Raw genomic sequence first — 14,522 nt, 5'->3', positions numbered from 1 at the left:
CCATTCTTTCCACATATCATCTACAGGCATCCACAAATAACTTTGTCTCTTTTAGTTGTATGCGTGAATGCTGCCACCACCAGAATATACTTACTTTACTTGGAGGTACCTACTTTGTACCGGAAATCAAAGTATTCTGTGGATGTAAGGGTTTATTCAAGAACTCTTGTGTGAATTACCCTGGCCTCTGACCACTATATCTCTACTATTGCTGTCATTTTAATGAAATTTATATTCTATCTTTCCTCCATTGTGCTCAAGGCAGTGTATATGGTTCTTCTCCCCTCTTCATTTGCGCAACAACCCTGTGAGATAAGTCAGGTTCAGAGAACAGAAGTGACTCAAAATGACTCAGTGATTTGGTGTTCTGAAACTTGCTGAGGTGGCTCACTGGATGGGCGCTGGGAGGTAAAATGGCCCCCGACTCATGTGCAGTTATCACCTCTGCTGTATATGTTGGAGGCATGAATGCCCTTGGCAACAACAATCTTTAGTTTGCTGCTGCATATCTTCATGTTGGTATTTTATAGACATCTTGCCTTGTGATGGACGCTCCTGATTTCAGAAAGTTATGAAATCAAAATGTTACATTTCTAACAAGAGACACTGACAGACAGGAAAACACCACTTTGCTTTTAAGAGCAGATTGTGATAAATATTCCTGCGTAACATATGACTGTGTTATCAGTTTCCTTCCACTCCTGTGCAGCAAAATGCCCAGGTGTTTCCTAAGTTCAACTATAGTTTTTTTTAAAAAAGATCCTCTCCCCCCGCCCCATACTGACGTAGCCAGACTCTTGATTAGTAGAGGACAAGAAGCTGAGGAATCAGTCAATAGACAGGAAAACCAAGGCCTCATTCACACATTCACAATTTAACTCAGTTTGCAAACTGGATTATAGGCACCTCGTTCACATTCAAGTATTTGGGGTGAATCAGTACAAGCCCACTTGACTGAGTTCTTTTTATTTTAGGTCTTTTATCGCATCTTTTGAAAAAATGTGGGTTGCTGCAAATGTGAACATGCTTCCGATCACATTTGGGGCATCCAGGAGAGAGGGGTGATGGACAGAGGGTGGGCAGAGGGGTGGAACATACCCATCCCACAGGACCTGCCAAACCGCCATTCTTCCCCCCCCCTCAGCACTTGCAGTTCCATGGGGCTCTTTGTGATTTCAAATTTTACACGCTGTCAAGTTGTCCCTTTAAATCACTGTGGCTGTTTTCTGCTTCTGCCAGTGAATTGGCTCCCTTTTCCCTGTTGGCCAGAGGTCGGGGAAGTTGGGGGGGTGTTCTTTCAGTGGGCATGGCGCATTAAAAAAACTTTGACAGCTTCTACATACTGTTGCATTTGAGTGGGTTTGCCAGGAGGGGGATGGGTGCCGGGGGGGGGATTCTTCCCTGGCATGCATGGAGCCATGGGTGCCATGGGAGGATTCTTCTCATTGTGCGATCCAAACTGATCCAGTGCAAAAACCAGGTTAAAAAACCTAGTATGAGTGAGGCCCAAAACAGGGAGAGGGATGCATAAAAAAGTCATCAGGAGCCAATTCCAAGTGTCCAGAAAGTCAGGCAGATTCTCGAAGCTGGCTTGAGTGTCTTTTCCACAGACAGTGTGATAAACATTGCTTCCAGCATCTGATGAATGTTTGCCACCTGTTTTATCTGGGCAGCTGACTGTTCCATGAGAATGGCTTGGGGCAGCACCAACTGAGATGGAAGTGTGCCAGGCTCCTCTCCAAACACTCTCATACTGCTGCTATCTCAAAGGGAGGCATGACATGCAGAGGGAAGGAGTTTAAGGGAAGCTAAGATAGATACCAATTCTTAAAGAAGCAGTAGGTGTGTCTCCAGATAGAAGGCGCCTAGCATGATGAATGAGAAAGTTTCTGCTCATATTCTGTAATTAATAGAAAGGACCTTTTTATTCAGGTGAGATTTTGGCCATTGGCTGGCAGCTGAGGTAGGGGCTCTTAGTGTGGATAAGGGTTGTACTTTTTATTGAAGTATTTTTATACTTAAGCCTGTCAGACTAAAAACTAGAGTGGGTTTCTGTACATTTAACGGTTGCATCAAAGAGGGAATTTTAGCAGGTATTACTTGTCACACAACCAGATGACAAACAACATTTGCCGAAACTCCTTCTTTTACTCAACTATTAAAGGTACAACTATTAAAGGCTCTGTAAAACAGTGAGAGAATGTGCAAGACTGGAGACCACTTCTGTAATGGGTTCTCAGTACTCAACCAGAACCATATACTCACAATTAGCTACATGGTCAAGTGCTATGTCTGCATGAACCATTTTGTTGTTGCTAAATCTTTCTTCTTCAGTAGGGTTTCAGTTCCAGCATATGTCTTTTGAACTGCTCATCTTAAATCCTTATTTACTGTCCTTACATAGGAAAGTGGCCAGTTTACAACAGCTTGGCTCCTAGTCATATCATATGTAGTAGTTCGTTTGTAGCAGTGACAGAACTAAGAAGCCATTTCCTGCTTCAGACAGGATGGAAATGACAGAATCTGTTGTGCCTGCCAGGAATGACCCTCCCTTTCTCTCACAGATGCTTCTCACATTATGGAGGGGAAACTGTAACATATTTTGAAAGACAAATATAGTTGCCAATCTGCTCAGGAGCAAGTTTCTCCTGACAAGTCATGAATAAGGTACTACACATTTTGGAGCAAAGTTGGTGTCTGTCTCTTGCTTTTTCTAAAAAGCTGTATCTTGACAGTAGGGAATATGCAGGCCTCCAGATCTTGTTGGAGTGAAACTCCCTTCAGCCCTATTGAAGCATGCTGGGATTTGCCACATATATTTTACTTGTAGATTATACCCTTTGTTGCTTCCAGAACCAGTTTTTACCAGAAACTGCTGCCCCCCCCCCCCCACAACTCTGCTTCTAGATTTCAAAATGTTAAATTCTTGGAAACTGTAATTGCTGCATCATGGCTATTCTAATGTCTGCATGTATGTCTTTCAAAACCCACATCTCCCCCCCCCCCGCAAAAAAAGAAAGGAATTCTCTAATGTATTTTGCCTTTTTTCATTCCATGTACAGAAGCCAACTGTGGACTGACTAGGTCTTACTTCAATGCTGGTGATGGTACAGATGCACCTGAAGACAGCATGATCGTTTGTGCTGTTTGCTTCAGGTGCATATCTCTGACTGCAGTCCTCTGGCAATTACAAAGGAATAAACTCCTGTCCCTCCTCCTTGGTTTCCTTCTTCCTAGCTGTTGAAGCCAAGAAGCTTCAACACAGCTTAGGTAGAGTAGCCTGCTCTATTGTGATACCACAGTACCAATTGCTATGCAACTCCCCGCAAATGGTCTGGGAGCACATGCCCTTGTTCTGATGTTGACATGAAGTAGATCTGATGTAGAAGCTGCTTGGATTGAGAGACCAAGGTTTAGAATTGTCTGCACATTGCTCTGAATTCAGACTTTAAATGGTAAGGAAAGAATATATACTTTTGTGTCCAGGTATGCAATCCATACAACATTTTAAGTTCATGCATCTATTTGACAACTGTGTGTGGTGGTTGTTGTTGTTTTGCAGAACCAAATGTGGCCATACAGTGTCCTGAAGGATGGATAGCATACACAGATCACTGTTATAAAATCAACAGAGAAACCACTTTGTGGAAAGATGCCTTAACTTTGTGTAGAAAGGAAAGTGGGGATCTGGCAAGTATTCACCATGTTGAAGAGTACAGCTTTATAATTTCTCAGCTTGGATATAGTAAGTATTACATGTTTTGTTAATACTAAATTCTATCAACATAGGATTTTTGTCATTAACTGTGATTTTTTTAAACAAAAAAGATGAAAGGGAAAAAATGAATGCATTACAAATGGTTGGATACAATGGACAGAAGGCCAGGTGACCACCCTCTTGATTAGACTGTCCAATCTTCATAAGATGCAGTCCATCTGTAGCTTGTAGTCCTCCTCTGTTTAAGAAGCAAAAACCATGGTCCAAGAAGCCAAACTGCTCCTGTCTATACCATTTACATATTATTATTAACCTTTATTTATAAAGCGCTGTAAATTTACACAGCGCTGTACATACAATCTTTTTAATTGGACGGTTCCCTGCCCTCAGGCTTACAATCTAACATAGCCAGCCACCTACTTTTAGTATCTTCCTATACCTGTGTAGTTATCTATTCTTCATTGGTAGAATTGAGAAGAATACCACCTGTGCCTCAAAATCCTTCATCTTCCCTCCTAGGGCTTCATTGTCCAAGTAATCTGGTAAATAAATAAATACATGCATAAATCCAGTTAAATTCCATAAAAGATGCATTTTGATTCCGAGTTAAAAGCTTCATCTGGCAGTGCCACTCATCCAAGTCTGCTTCTTGTGTTTCTGCTTTCCGGATGCAGCTTTCTGAGAACGAATATGGGACCCAGCAGGGACGTAGCTAGGATTTTAGGAAGGGGGGAGGTCCAGACTAAGTGCCACCATTATAATTGGGCTTGAGTGCGGCGGCGCAGCAGCACACACCATTCATTTTTCTAATGGAAGGGGGGGGTCCAGACCCCCAGATCCCCCCCCTTGACTACATCCCTGGACCCAGTAGAAACAGTTCTGAGTCCATAAGTCATTGCTATAGCATCTGCAATAATCAAGCTTGATTTTGCTCCTGTTTGCTCCAAACTCTTCTTTAATTGGATTTTCTGTGGAAGTCTTCCACATAGGGTTACTTCACTTGCCTTTGTATTTGTGAAAACACATTGGTTTTCAAATTGGGATCTCTTGTTTCAAAGAAATGTGAAGATTTGAGGAGTCTCTGACATAGTCTATAATATACAGAACCAGCTTGCTGCATTCTGTAAACTGCAGCATATTTACAAAAAATAAAAACAATATGGAGAAGTCTTGTGCATGTTTCAGGAATGCCTGTCCAGAAACTATGGCAGTATAAAAAACAGTATAAAAAGCAATTATCTGCCATGAGCTAAAGTTTATAATGAGAATGAGTGCTGGAAGCCAAACACTCCACTGCATTCTGCCTGATTTTTGAATTAATCAGAGGAAGTTCTGTGTACACATTTTGGCCCGTAACATCTCATTTGTAGTGATTCAGATTCAGTAGAAAGGAAACACCTGCTATAGTTTGGCACAGAATTATTAACTCAGTTTCAGTCATAGCTACTCTTACTGGCAGAAAGAAGGCAGTCCATGCACATCCTTAAGCCATTAACATGAACTTGTTCTCCTGTGAACACACTGGCTATCAAATATTGCCGAATAAGCTTTTCTTAGTCAGAAAATGATCACTGGGGAACTTTCCCTTCCTAGTTCAGTGCCATGTATTGGTGGAAGTATGCTATCCTGTCCTCACCTGATGGAAGATTCCTATAGTTTCAATGTGATTTCAACTGTATTTTCAACACTGTTACAGCTTTTTCCCCCTGTTAATGTACAAGTGTGTGAACTGGAAATGTGTAGGGCTATGAGAAGTCTGTGATTCTTCTGATATTTCTACCCAATTGTCACCTGCCCTTTTGTCCATAAATTCCTCACATGCCAGAGCATAGTCTCTATTTGCAATAGTGGGTCCTTGTTATTTTTCTGCACATATCTGGGTATACCTAAGGGCAAGATAACAGAGGAGATGTTTAGACTCTCTGGGTGAGCTCTGGATTTATGTTGGACTGGATCAATCCCTGGTTGTTGTTATATGCCTTCAGGTTGACTTGATTTTCTTGGCAGACTTATTCATAAAGAGTTTGCTACTGCCTTCCTCTTAATCTGAGAGAATGTGACTTTTTGAGGATCATCCTGTGGGTTTCCCTGGCTGAGCACAGATTTTAAACCTAGTGTCCTGGAATCTTAGTCCAAAACTCAAACCACTACACCACACTGACTCTTGTCCCTCATTGCTCATGAGGATCCAGGAATGGATCTAGGAATGCTGATAAGATAATACATTAAATGAAGTCATTGTGGCTTATCAACGAAAATGTTCCTTATGTTGTTGACTGGGAGTTGTGATCTGCTCAAAAGTTATGTTTCCATGTAAAAACTAAAGGAAACAGGGTGCTTGGCTAGGGCAAAATGGCTAATCTTCTGGAGCTGCATCTTAACTACTTTCAGCATTCAGGATTTCTCCTTCTCCCAAGTCTTCTGAGTAAAATAGGTTATCATATTTCTCTATACATGAATTAGGACCAACTGATGAACTGTGGATTGGACTGAATGACCTCAAGGTTCAAATGTACTTTGAATGGACAGATGGGACTCCTGTAACATATACCAAATGGCTACCTGGAGAGCCAACACATGCTAGCAGCAAGCAAGAAGACTGTGTTGTTATGAAAGGGAAGGTAATTTTTTTCCAGTATCTTCTATTATTAAAATATTTTTCAGTCTTATTTCATCCAATCTGATACTTCTACTTAGCATAATATCTATTAGCAACGAAAATTCATTTAAGATTCTAACAGAATTAGTGTTGTTATCTGAAATGGAAAGCTACCATTGTGGTGCTTTCTTTGGAGAGACACTAGCTTAAAATGTTTCAGTGGGAGTGGCATTTTGAAAATTGTGGTATTTATTTAAAACATGTTGCTCTCATTGCTGATTTAAAATGATACAGGATAACCTCTTGTATTATAAGGTCAAAGTAGGTATAGAAGGAATATTTGAAGACATTCACAATAATAAATGGTTAAAGGAACATATTTTTGACTGTTGGGAAACCTGGATGAGAATCCTGAACTGGCAGGAAACATTTGTGGTTTAGGAAAGTTAGGATTTTCTTTCTAGAAAATAACATTAGAATGAGAAAATGCTGGGGAATTTGTGCAAAAAAGGCCATGTGTCTTTTATGAAGAATAAGTCTTTAGCTTACTACTACTAATAATAATTTCTTACCCACCTCTCCCCATGGATCACGGTGAGGGATAACAACAATTAACAAACAACAACATCAATTAAAATACATTGGTTAAAACACACATCAATTTAGAAGGACAAATAAGATAGTTTTGAAAAACTGTACAGTTTCAGAGCCTTTCTTGCAGTAGGAAGAAATATTTTAAAGTGACTAATTGGTGTCTTTGAGAATGAAATTTATGAAGAAGTATTTCCTTAGGTCAGAATAGGATCTTTGACCGATATCTTTTCTTTCTTTTACAGGATGGGTATTGGGCAGATCAAGAATGTGATGTGAAACTTGGATACATTTGCAAAAGGAAACCATTAAATGAAGCGCCAGAGGAAAAAGAGATGATTCCAGAAGGCTGCCAGAGAGTAAGTAGAAGGCTAGTTATAATCCGTTAAATGCACATTTGATTACAAGCAACTCAAAATTTATTTATTTTTCTTGTCAGTTTATTTCACCTACATCCCAGCTTTCTCCCAAAATGGAATCCAAGGTGGCTTACAATAGTTAAAATAAAAAGCAACAGCCAAATAAAGTTAAAACATTGATTATAAAAGTTAAAAGAATATTAAATATCAATATTACTAAAAATATGAAATGCCATGCCCTTCTACAGTTCCCAGACTTCCCTAGCATTGAGTGGTCTCAAACAGGATTATTTCTGCAGTGTGTGTTGGACCTAAGTTTCTGAAGATGCAGATCCAGTTCAGGAAAACAGAACCTGAGTGTGGGGAGATGGGCTTTTCTGTGCTGAAAATATTTGCTGAATCGATAAAACATTAATAAATTATTATTTTTCACAAATGCCTCATTGCAACAGTCTCTGAATCTGTTTTGATTACAAAGGCTGAGATTTATCCCCTATTTGACACATTTGGGTATTGGCCTCTCTCAGGAATGGTGCATTTTGAGTCAGGGAGGGCATAACTAGCTCTTTTCCCAATTCCCAGCGCTTCCTGCCCCCCATCTGGGATTTCACTTCTCACTCAAGTCTGGAATTCCTTTGTAAGGTCTGTTTGGCCTACCATTATGAATTTTGGTCACTGTGTAAAAATGATTGTATTCAACAGGATTTTATAATTTGTCTCCTGACTGGGAGATGAGCTTACAGTTGGAGACTTTTAAATATTTTGATCTTGTGTGTAGCCTTTTAAATTTATTAATTTCTTTATGCTCATGCTGTTCAGTTTGATTGATTTGTAGCTCACCTATTTTATTTCATTGGATGGGCACACCTGAGATAGGATAGAAATGAATCAGTGTCATTTCAATTCCATCATTTGGCCGTATAAAATGTAGTGTAGTCCTAATGGACAGTTATTGGATTGTCTTCCCCCTTCCCCAATATTTCAACATAAAAATCCTGCTTTGAAAGATGGGAAAATATTTGGATAAGGCAGCTGATGTAAAACGTGTTCTGTTGGTCCTACATTGCTGTTCTAAAAATACACTTTTGATGAAACAGATATACCGTTTACTCGACTATGTCGACCTCCTGTATAAATCGGGGGTAGGTTTTGGGACCAAGATTATGGATTTTGATATGACCTGTGTATAAGTAGAGTATAAAATTTAGGGGGAATGTGACAATGGATCTAAAATATGAAGCAAGGAAAACAATGCCAAACATCTTACAAAATTCCAGCAGACACAGCTGTTTGTGCTCATACTAAAGGCTGGATGGATTAGAGAATAGAGGGGTGTGAGTGCTTTCAGGACAGATTATATTTTGCCTTTCACCAGGAGATGGTTTCTTTTTTAATAAGAGTTTAAGTACAGTTCTTACATTGATGCATGGATAAGTTTTTGGGGTCAATTTTTTGACTAAAATTTCTAGACTTTAACATGAGTATATACAGTACTTTCGGGAAAGTGACTTTTCACCAATTTAACGTAACTGTTAGCTTTTTCATTTAAGGAAGTATTTATGAGCCTGTACAGACAGGCCAAAATAAAGCTGCTTTGGGTCACTTTGGAGGTATGCTGTTTAAATGACACACACATCTTAAGAGGCCAGAAGCTGCACCAAAGATACGCCCCAGTTCTTAGGACAGGAGTGTGACTTTGGCGTGGCTTCTGGCCTCTTAGGACACATGCATCATTTAAACAGAATTTTGGCCTGTCTGTATGGGCTCTATCTTAATTACCTTCTATTTCTGCTAAGACTCTCATTGCCATTTCTTTCTGGATTTAGTTTTGACAGCATGGGTTTCCATGCATTTTTTTACAAAGGTATACATATGCTATACATAGATATAATTTATATACATGCATTCAGAGAGAGAGAGAGAGAAATGTATATACATGATTTTCTCTTCTTTTTTTCCTCAACAGGGCTGGAAAAGACACGGTTTGTACTGTTACATGATTGGAAATGTATTTGCAACATTTGCTGAAGCAAATCAGACATGTATAAAAGATGGTGCCTATTTAGCTTCTATTGAGGACAGGTGAGATTTTTAAATAAAACGACCCAAAGCAGTAGTCATATTAGTCAACTGCAGGAAAAATAACACAGAGACCTGTGGCATCTGAAAGACTAACCTTGTGCAGCATAAGGTTTCATGTGCTGTAGTCTATCTGCTGAGGTTTTAATGGGAGTAATGGTTTTCCCCCCACATCTACATATATCATTTCCCTTACTTTGTGCCAGGATATTTCTGAATGGTTAGTTTTAATATGATTTTGTGAATGGTCAGTATTAATAATATAATTGCCATGGTTTGTATTTTCTGCTATTTTCTCACTAGTACCACAAATGTGTGTTGTATACTTCATGGATCTGCAAAACTAGACTTCAAAAAGCTAATTCTAAAATTTCTAAAATTTTCTAAATTAAAAAAAATAACCTCAAGTACAGAGTACCTATTAGTACCTGTTTAACCATAGTTAAGAACAGTGTTGATGGGACACTTGACTATTGTTAGGTCCAGTGGGAACAGGAGAGTTTCCTCTCTGAGAAAGGTTTGCCAGGGCAAGCATGAAATCTGGAAGAATTAGTTGTATACTAACTCTGAGAGTAATATTCAGGTTGTTTCATTTAGGAAGGAATTAAAATGAATATATTTCTGTTTTCAGAGCTGTTTTTACAATTTTACATATTGTTTCACACTGTTTTTGTGAACTCTGTTCTATTAACAGAAAGATAGGATCCAATCTGAATGTAGGACCTGCTCATATGACCTTGATCCCCCCCTCTACATATTGAATAAATATAGGTTAACAATCTTTAAAATGAGCTTCTGCTTTTCTCCTCCCAGCAATCTTCCAGCATGCTATTATTGTTCTCTACTGTAAAAAGAGGAAATAACACTCATAGGAATGAATATGTTTTCTCACTGAATTGAACATTTCTTTGAACTGTAGAGGATGTACAGACTTATGTTGCTACTTTGGTGCATTTCAATAATCATTATTACAAAATAATTTTCCAGATATGAAGCACAGTGGAATTTGAGCTTTGCCATTTACCTCCTTTTTGCAGATATGAGCAAGCATATCTGACCAGTTTGGTTGGGCTTAGGTCAGAAACTTATATCTGGATTGGCTTGTCCGACATGCAAGAAAAAGGAACGTTCAGGTGGTCCAGTGGAGAACGTGTCAAGTTCACTCACTGGAATTCAGAAATGCCTGGTAAATAGATATTTTCTGTAGAACTGATTATATACTAAGATTGGCAAGTGATGATTAAACTTGCTTTTGCATGTCCTGTATTCTTAAATGAAATGGGAAAAGCTATGTTGAAATGATCACCTTTTAAGTTATCCCCCTTCCCCACCGCCGCCTTTTAAAGTAGCATGGCATTCATAGGAAGCAAATCCCAGGTTAAAGAGGTGGTGGTAGCACTGCTTGTTAACGAGTCCATAAAATTTCATGCTGAAATACATAAATTGCTAACTAGGGACAGGTATTGCCTTAAATGAGATGAGCCTCTCTTTCTCTTCATGTACCATGGAGGACGGAAGCCAGGTTGTGTGGCTATGAGAACTGGAATTACAGGGGGATTATGGGATCTTCTCAAATGTGAAACAAAGGCAAAATTTCTATGCAAGCGCATTGCGGATGGAATGACTCCCCCACCTCCACCAACAACAACACCGGCTCCCAGATGCCCTGAAGACTGGGGTCCCAGTGATGAGAGGGGTTTGTGCTTCAAGGTATGACACTTGATTTGTACAGGAATTATACAGTCCTTAAATGTTTTCCCTTTTCTTTTTCTAAAACAGCAACAACAGTATTTGTAGGCTGTCTCAGCAGGCACACCTGGGATAGGTAACATGCACTGAAAACATAATATGATCCAACACCCTACTACACCTTATAGAGCTGCCTCTGCCACCTCAATAGTGACATCTGACATGCTGGTAGCAGCAAGATCCACAATGATAGTGCAGTCTCCCCTGGTGAGCTTGAGGGCTTCATTGCAACTATCTGCAGTAACCATCAAAAAGATGGAGTGTGTCCTTATTAGCAGCATGGCCAGTCCTTTAACAGTGTCCAGTTCAGAGAATGAGCCCACTTGTTTGATACTTTTTGCATTAGCTTGGCAGTTTAAGGCTGGGAAAAGATATGTTAGGAATAGACTGGGGGAATGAATCTCCTGCTAACCTTATAGCCCTCATAGCTATGAGGGAGGAGATAAGTTATATTTGTACATTTTGATTTTCTTTGCTTCTGAATTATATAACCCTTTGGGAATCCATTTTCCATTAACCTCAGCCTGCAGATGTAAACTCCAGCCCACATAGGGAATGTGATTGTTGACTTGGGATAGTCTGAGTAGAATTAGTTTGGGAACCCAGTTCTACCACTGGCTGTGAGGGGATGCTGGACCCCATTAAAAAAAAGGGACTGGAATGTTTCTCTGCTGTGTAGCCTCTGCGGCACCATCTACCAAAAATAAAGCTTATGTTATAGCAGTAACATGCATCAGTGCTCAGCACTGAAAACACAGTTCCCTCTTGGGAGGCCTAGAGCTAAACCTGATTCTGGCACAGAAGACTTCTCCCACCTAGAACATTTTCCACCCATGAGCGAGAAGTGACTAGATGATGCGACTTAGTGGGAGATAGCTTCATTTAACAAACGAATACAATGAATATGAAGAAAAATCACTGGAGGTATAAGATAAAAATTATCCACAGGAGCTGTAGTAAACCTAGGCTGAAATACTTTCATACAAGAGGATAATCTTTAAACTATTACAGCTGTGCTCTGTTGTAATGCAAGGATGGACAGCACTTTTTCTTTCCTGTCAAGTGTTCTCATAGCTCACTGACTTTGAATACGTTGGGGGGGGGGATGTTCAGTAAACCTATAAAAGCACAGGGGTAGGACCATGCTGGCTAAGGGTTGTGCCCCCTCCCCGCTGCCAAATAAGTTTTCCAAATCTGCCTACAGAGATACAGGTTGCTCACCCTCATTCTATTAAACTTTGTAGCATTTCTTGTGATCAAGGAATGCACAAGTATATTGTGCCTACATGTGAAATATATTTTCATTAGGCTTTCACAAGAAAAGATGAACAAAAATCATGGGCTGATGCTCGGAGTTTTTGTATAGCTATTGGTGGTGAACTGGTCTCCATTAGCAGTTCAAAGGAAGAACGTTCTCTGCAACGCTACTTATCGTGAGTATTTAGATTTATCTTCATGTTTATAGTTCTTTCACTCCAGTAAGAAATTCAAAAAGCCATTTGGAGAGCCTGCTTTTGAACAAAACACTTTAGGAAATAAATTTGAATTCATACAGTGAAAGTCACAGGTCACTCTTTGTCACAGACTGTCAATGCCTCCTTTTCTAGTTAGAAGACATTTTGACATTCATTTTTCTAATTTGTGCTTTTAGTTACAAAATTTACCTAAATTTGCACAGAAGACATTTAAACATTCATTTTTTTCCTAATTTGTGCATTTAGTTTTAAAATGTTATCTAATTTACAAAACTTTAACCCATTAACTGATGCTTGTTGCTGCCTTTTCTCTCCAACTATGTTTTCCCCCCACTTTCATTTGAAAATACACATACTGGGGCACTGCCAAGAAATAGTGTGCAGAAAACAATAAGACTTGTAAATGTAAAATGATAGAGACAATGGGTATATTTTCTCATGACAAGTCAGTACAAAAATGCTCCTTTTTATCACTACTGTTATACTGAACAAAATTTCTTTTTATCCCTGGTAGACATAGAGTGGGTAACTAAAAAGGAGACCATAGAATGTGAAACAATTTAAATGTTACTGAGAGGGTAAATGTGAACAGGAAAATTTAAAAACTGAAAAGTCTCACATATAAACATGGTCACATGCATGCAGGTGTATGTGTGAAAATATGAGTAACAGGAAATTGAAGAAGAAGGTGTATGTGTGCAAATATGAGCAACAGGTACAAACATATCTAGCTAACTTAAGTAGTCTGTGTCCCTATTTTATCCTGATCCCAACCAATATCTTAACTGTCTTTGGCCCAGGCCTCCCAATCAGTTTTGGAGTTCTTTGTGTTCCCTCCAGGATCCTCTTCAAACAATCACTGTTAAGTAATCTTACCATGTAATGCTCCTCTCCCCCACTCTCCCGTGCCTTCAACTGTCTCTGCATGCCCTCAGTGATGGCTTCATGTGCCAGAGAGGCACATATGCCATAGGTTCGCCCTAGGGCAAACCTATCACAGGGTGTTCTTGGCAAGATTTATTCAGAGGGGGGTTACCATTGCTTTGCCTAAGGCTGACAGAATTTGACTTTCCTGTGGGTTTCCATGGCCAAAAGGATTTGAACCCTGGTTTCTCAGAGTCCTAGTCCAACACTGAAACCACTATTCCATGTTGGCTCTTATCTTTCAAATAATCTTATTACTGGAGCAAAGCTATTCCAGTTTATGACTCAGACTGGCCTTGTTCTACTCCAGTAATTAACAATTTAATCTTTTCTAAAGAAATTTTTCAGACGTTTCAGGAACTTACAGTATTCATAAAAACGGACTTCATAGGAAAACATGTATATTTAATTTGCCTCTACCTGTGTTTTTGTGATATCCTAGGAACTTTGGATACTCCAATGAGCATTACTGGCTTGGTTTAAATTACTTAAGCCCAATGGAAGGATTTGCTTGGAGCGACGACTCTCCAGTGAGTAACTTAATTGTTTTCTTAATATTTTGTTTCTCTGGTTTTACTGCCTGCATGTCTGGGTGAAAAACATAGGGGAGCTGAACTGACAGAAAGAGGTCTGGAATTGGGAAGTAAATAATTTCACATTTTCAAATAAATTGGACTGCCACATAAGGACGAAGCCATATCAGCAAAAAGTAACTTGAAAAGTGAATACTGTATGTCCCTACCTGCATTTTGTAACCGGAATTGTTAGTGTAAGACTTTATAACAGTTTACTTAATACAAAATATTTGGCACTAGGATGTTTTGTCCTGTTTGGTTTCAAGTTTTGTTTTCAGTGTTTTGGTCAATACATTGTTTTAGTCTAAATTTAAGGGGGGATGGAAATCCAGAGACAAACTGAATAATCAGAATGTGTGAAGGGCAATAGATATCTAACCGTCATCAAACCATCATCCTACCACATATGGGAAGACAATAGAACTGTGCTAGCTGTCTCACCCCCTCTGTTAT

At 39.3% G+C, this 14,522-nt stretch overlaps 1 protein-coding gene across 1 annotated transcript in view; it reads left to right on the top strand.

The window, feature by feature from the left end:
* The window catches only part of LOC121934053 (macrophage mannose receptor 1-like), a 66,687-nt gene that overhangs the window by 18,362 nt on the left and 33,803 nt on the right, over nt 1–14,522 (top strand). Inside the window, exons 7-14 of the mRNA XM_042474037.1 lie at nt 3,563–3,745; nt 6,182–6,339; nt 7,154–7,267; nt 9,234–9,349; nt 10,384–10,532; nt 10,857–11,056; nt 12,404–12,528; nt 13,937–14,024. Of these exons, the coding sequence (XP_042329971.1) occupies nt 3,563–3,745; nt 6,182–6,339; nt 7,154–7,267; nt 9,234–9,349; nt 10,384–10,532; nt 10,857–11,056; nt 12,404–12,528; nt 13,937–14,024 (1,133 nt within the window). The remainder of the gene's footprint in view (nt 1–3,562; nt 3,746–6,181; nt 6,340–7,153; nt 7,268–9,233; nt 9,350–10,383; nt 10,533–10,856; nt 11,057–12,403; nt 12,529–13,936; nt 14,025–14,522) is intronic.

Source organism: Sceloporus undulatus, chromosome 6, assembly GCF_019175285.1.
Source record: "Sceloporus undulatus isolate JIND9_A2432 ecotype Alabama chromosome 6, SceUnd_v1.1, whole genome shotgun sequence".
NCBI classification, from domain to species: domain Eukaryota; kingdom Metazoa; phylum Chordata; class Lepidosauria; order Squamata; family Phrynosomatidae; genus Sceloporus; species Sceloporus undulatus.
The sequence above is the reverse complement of the archived record's forward strand: the minus strand, read 5'-3'. Positions and strand labels throughout refer to the sequence as shown.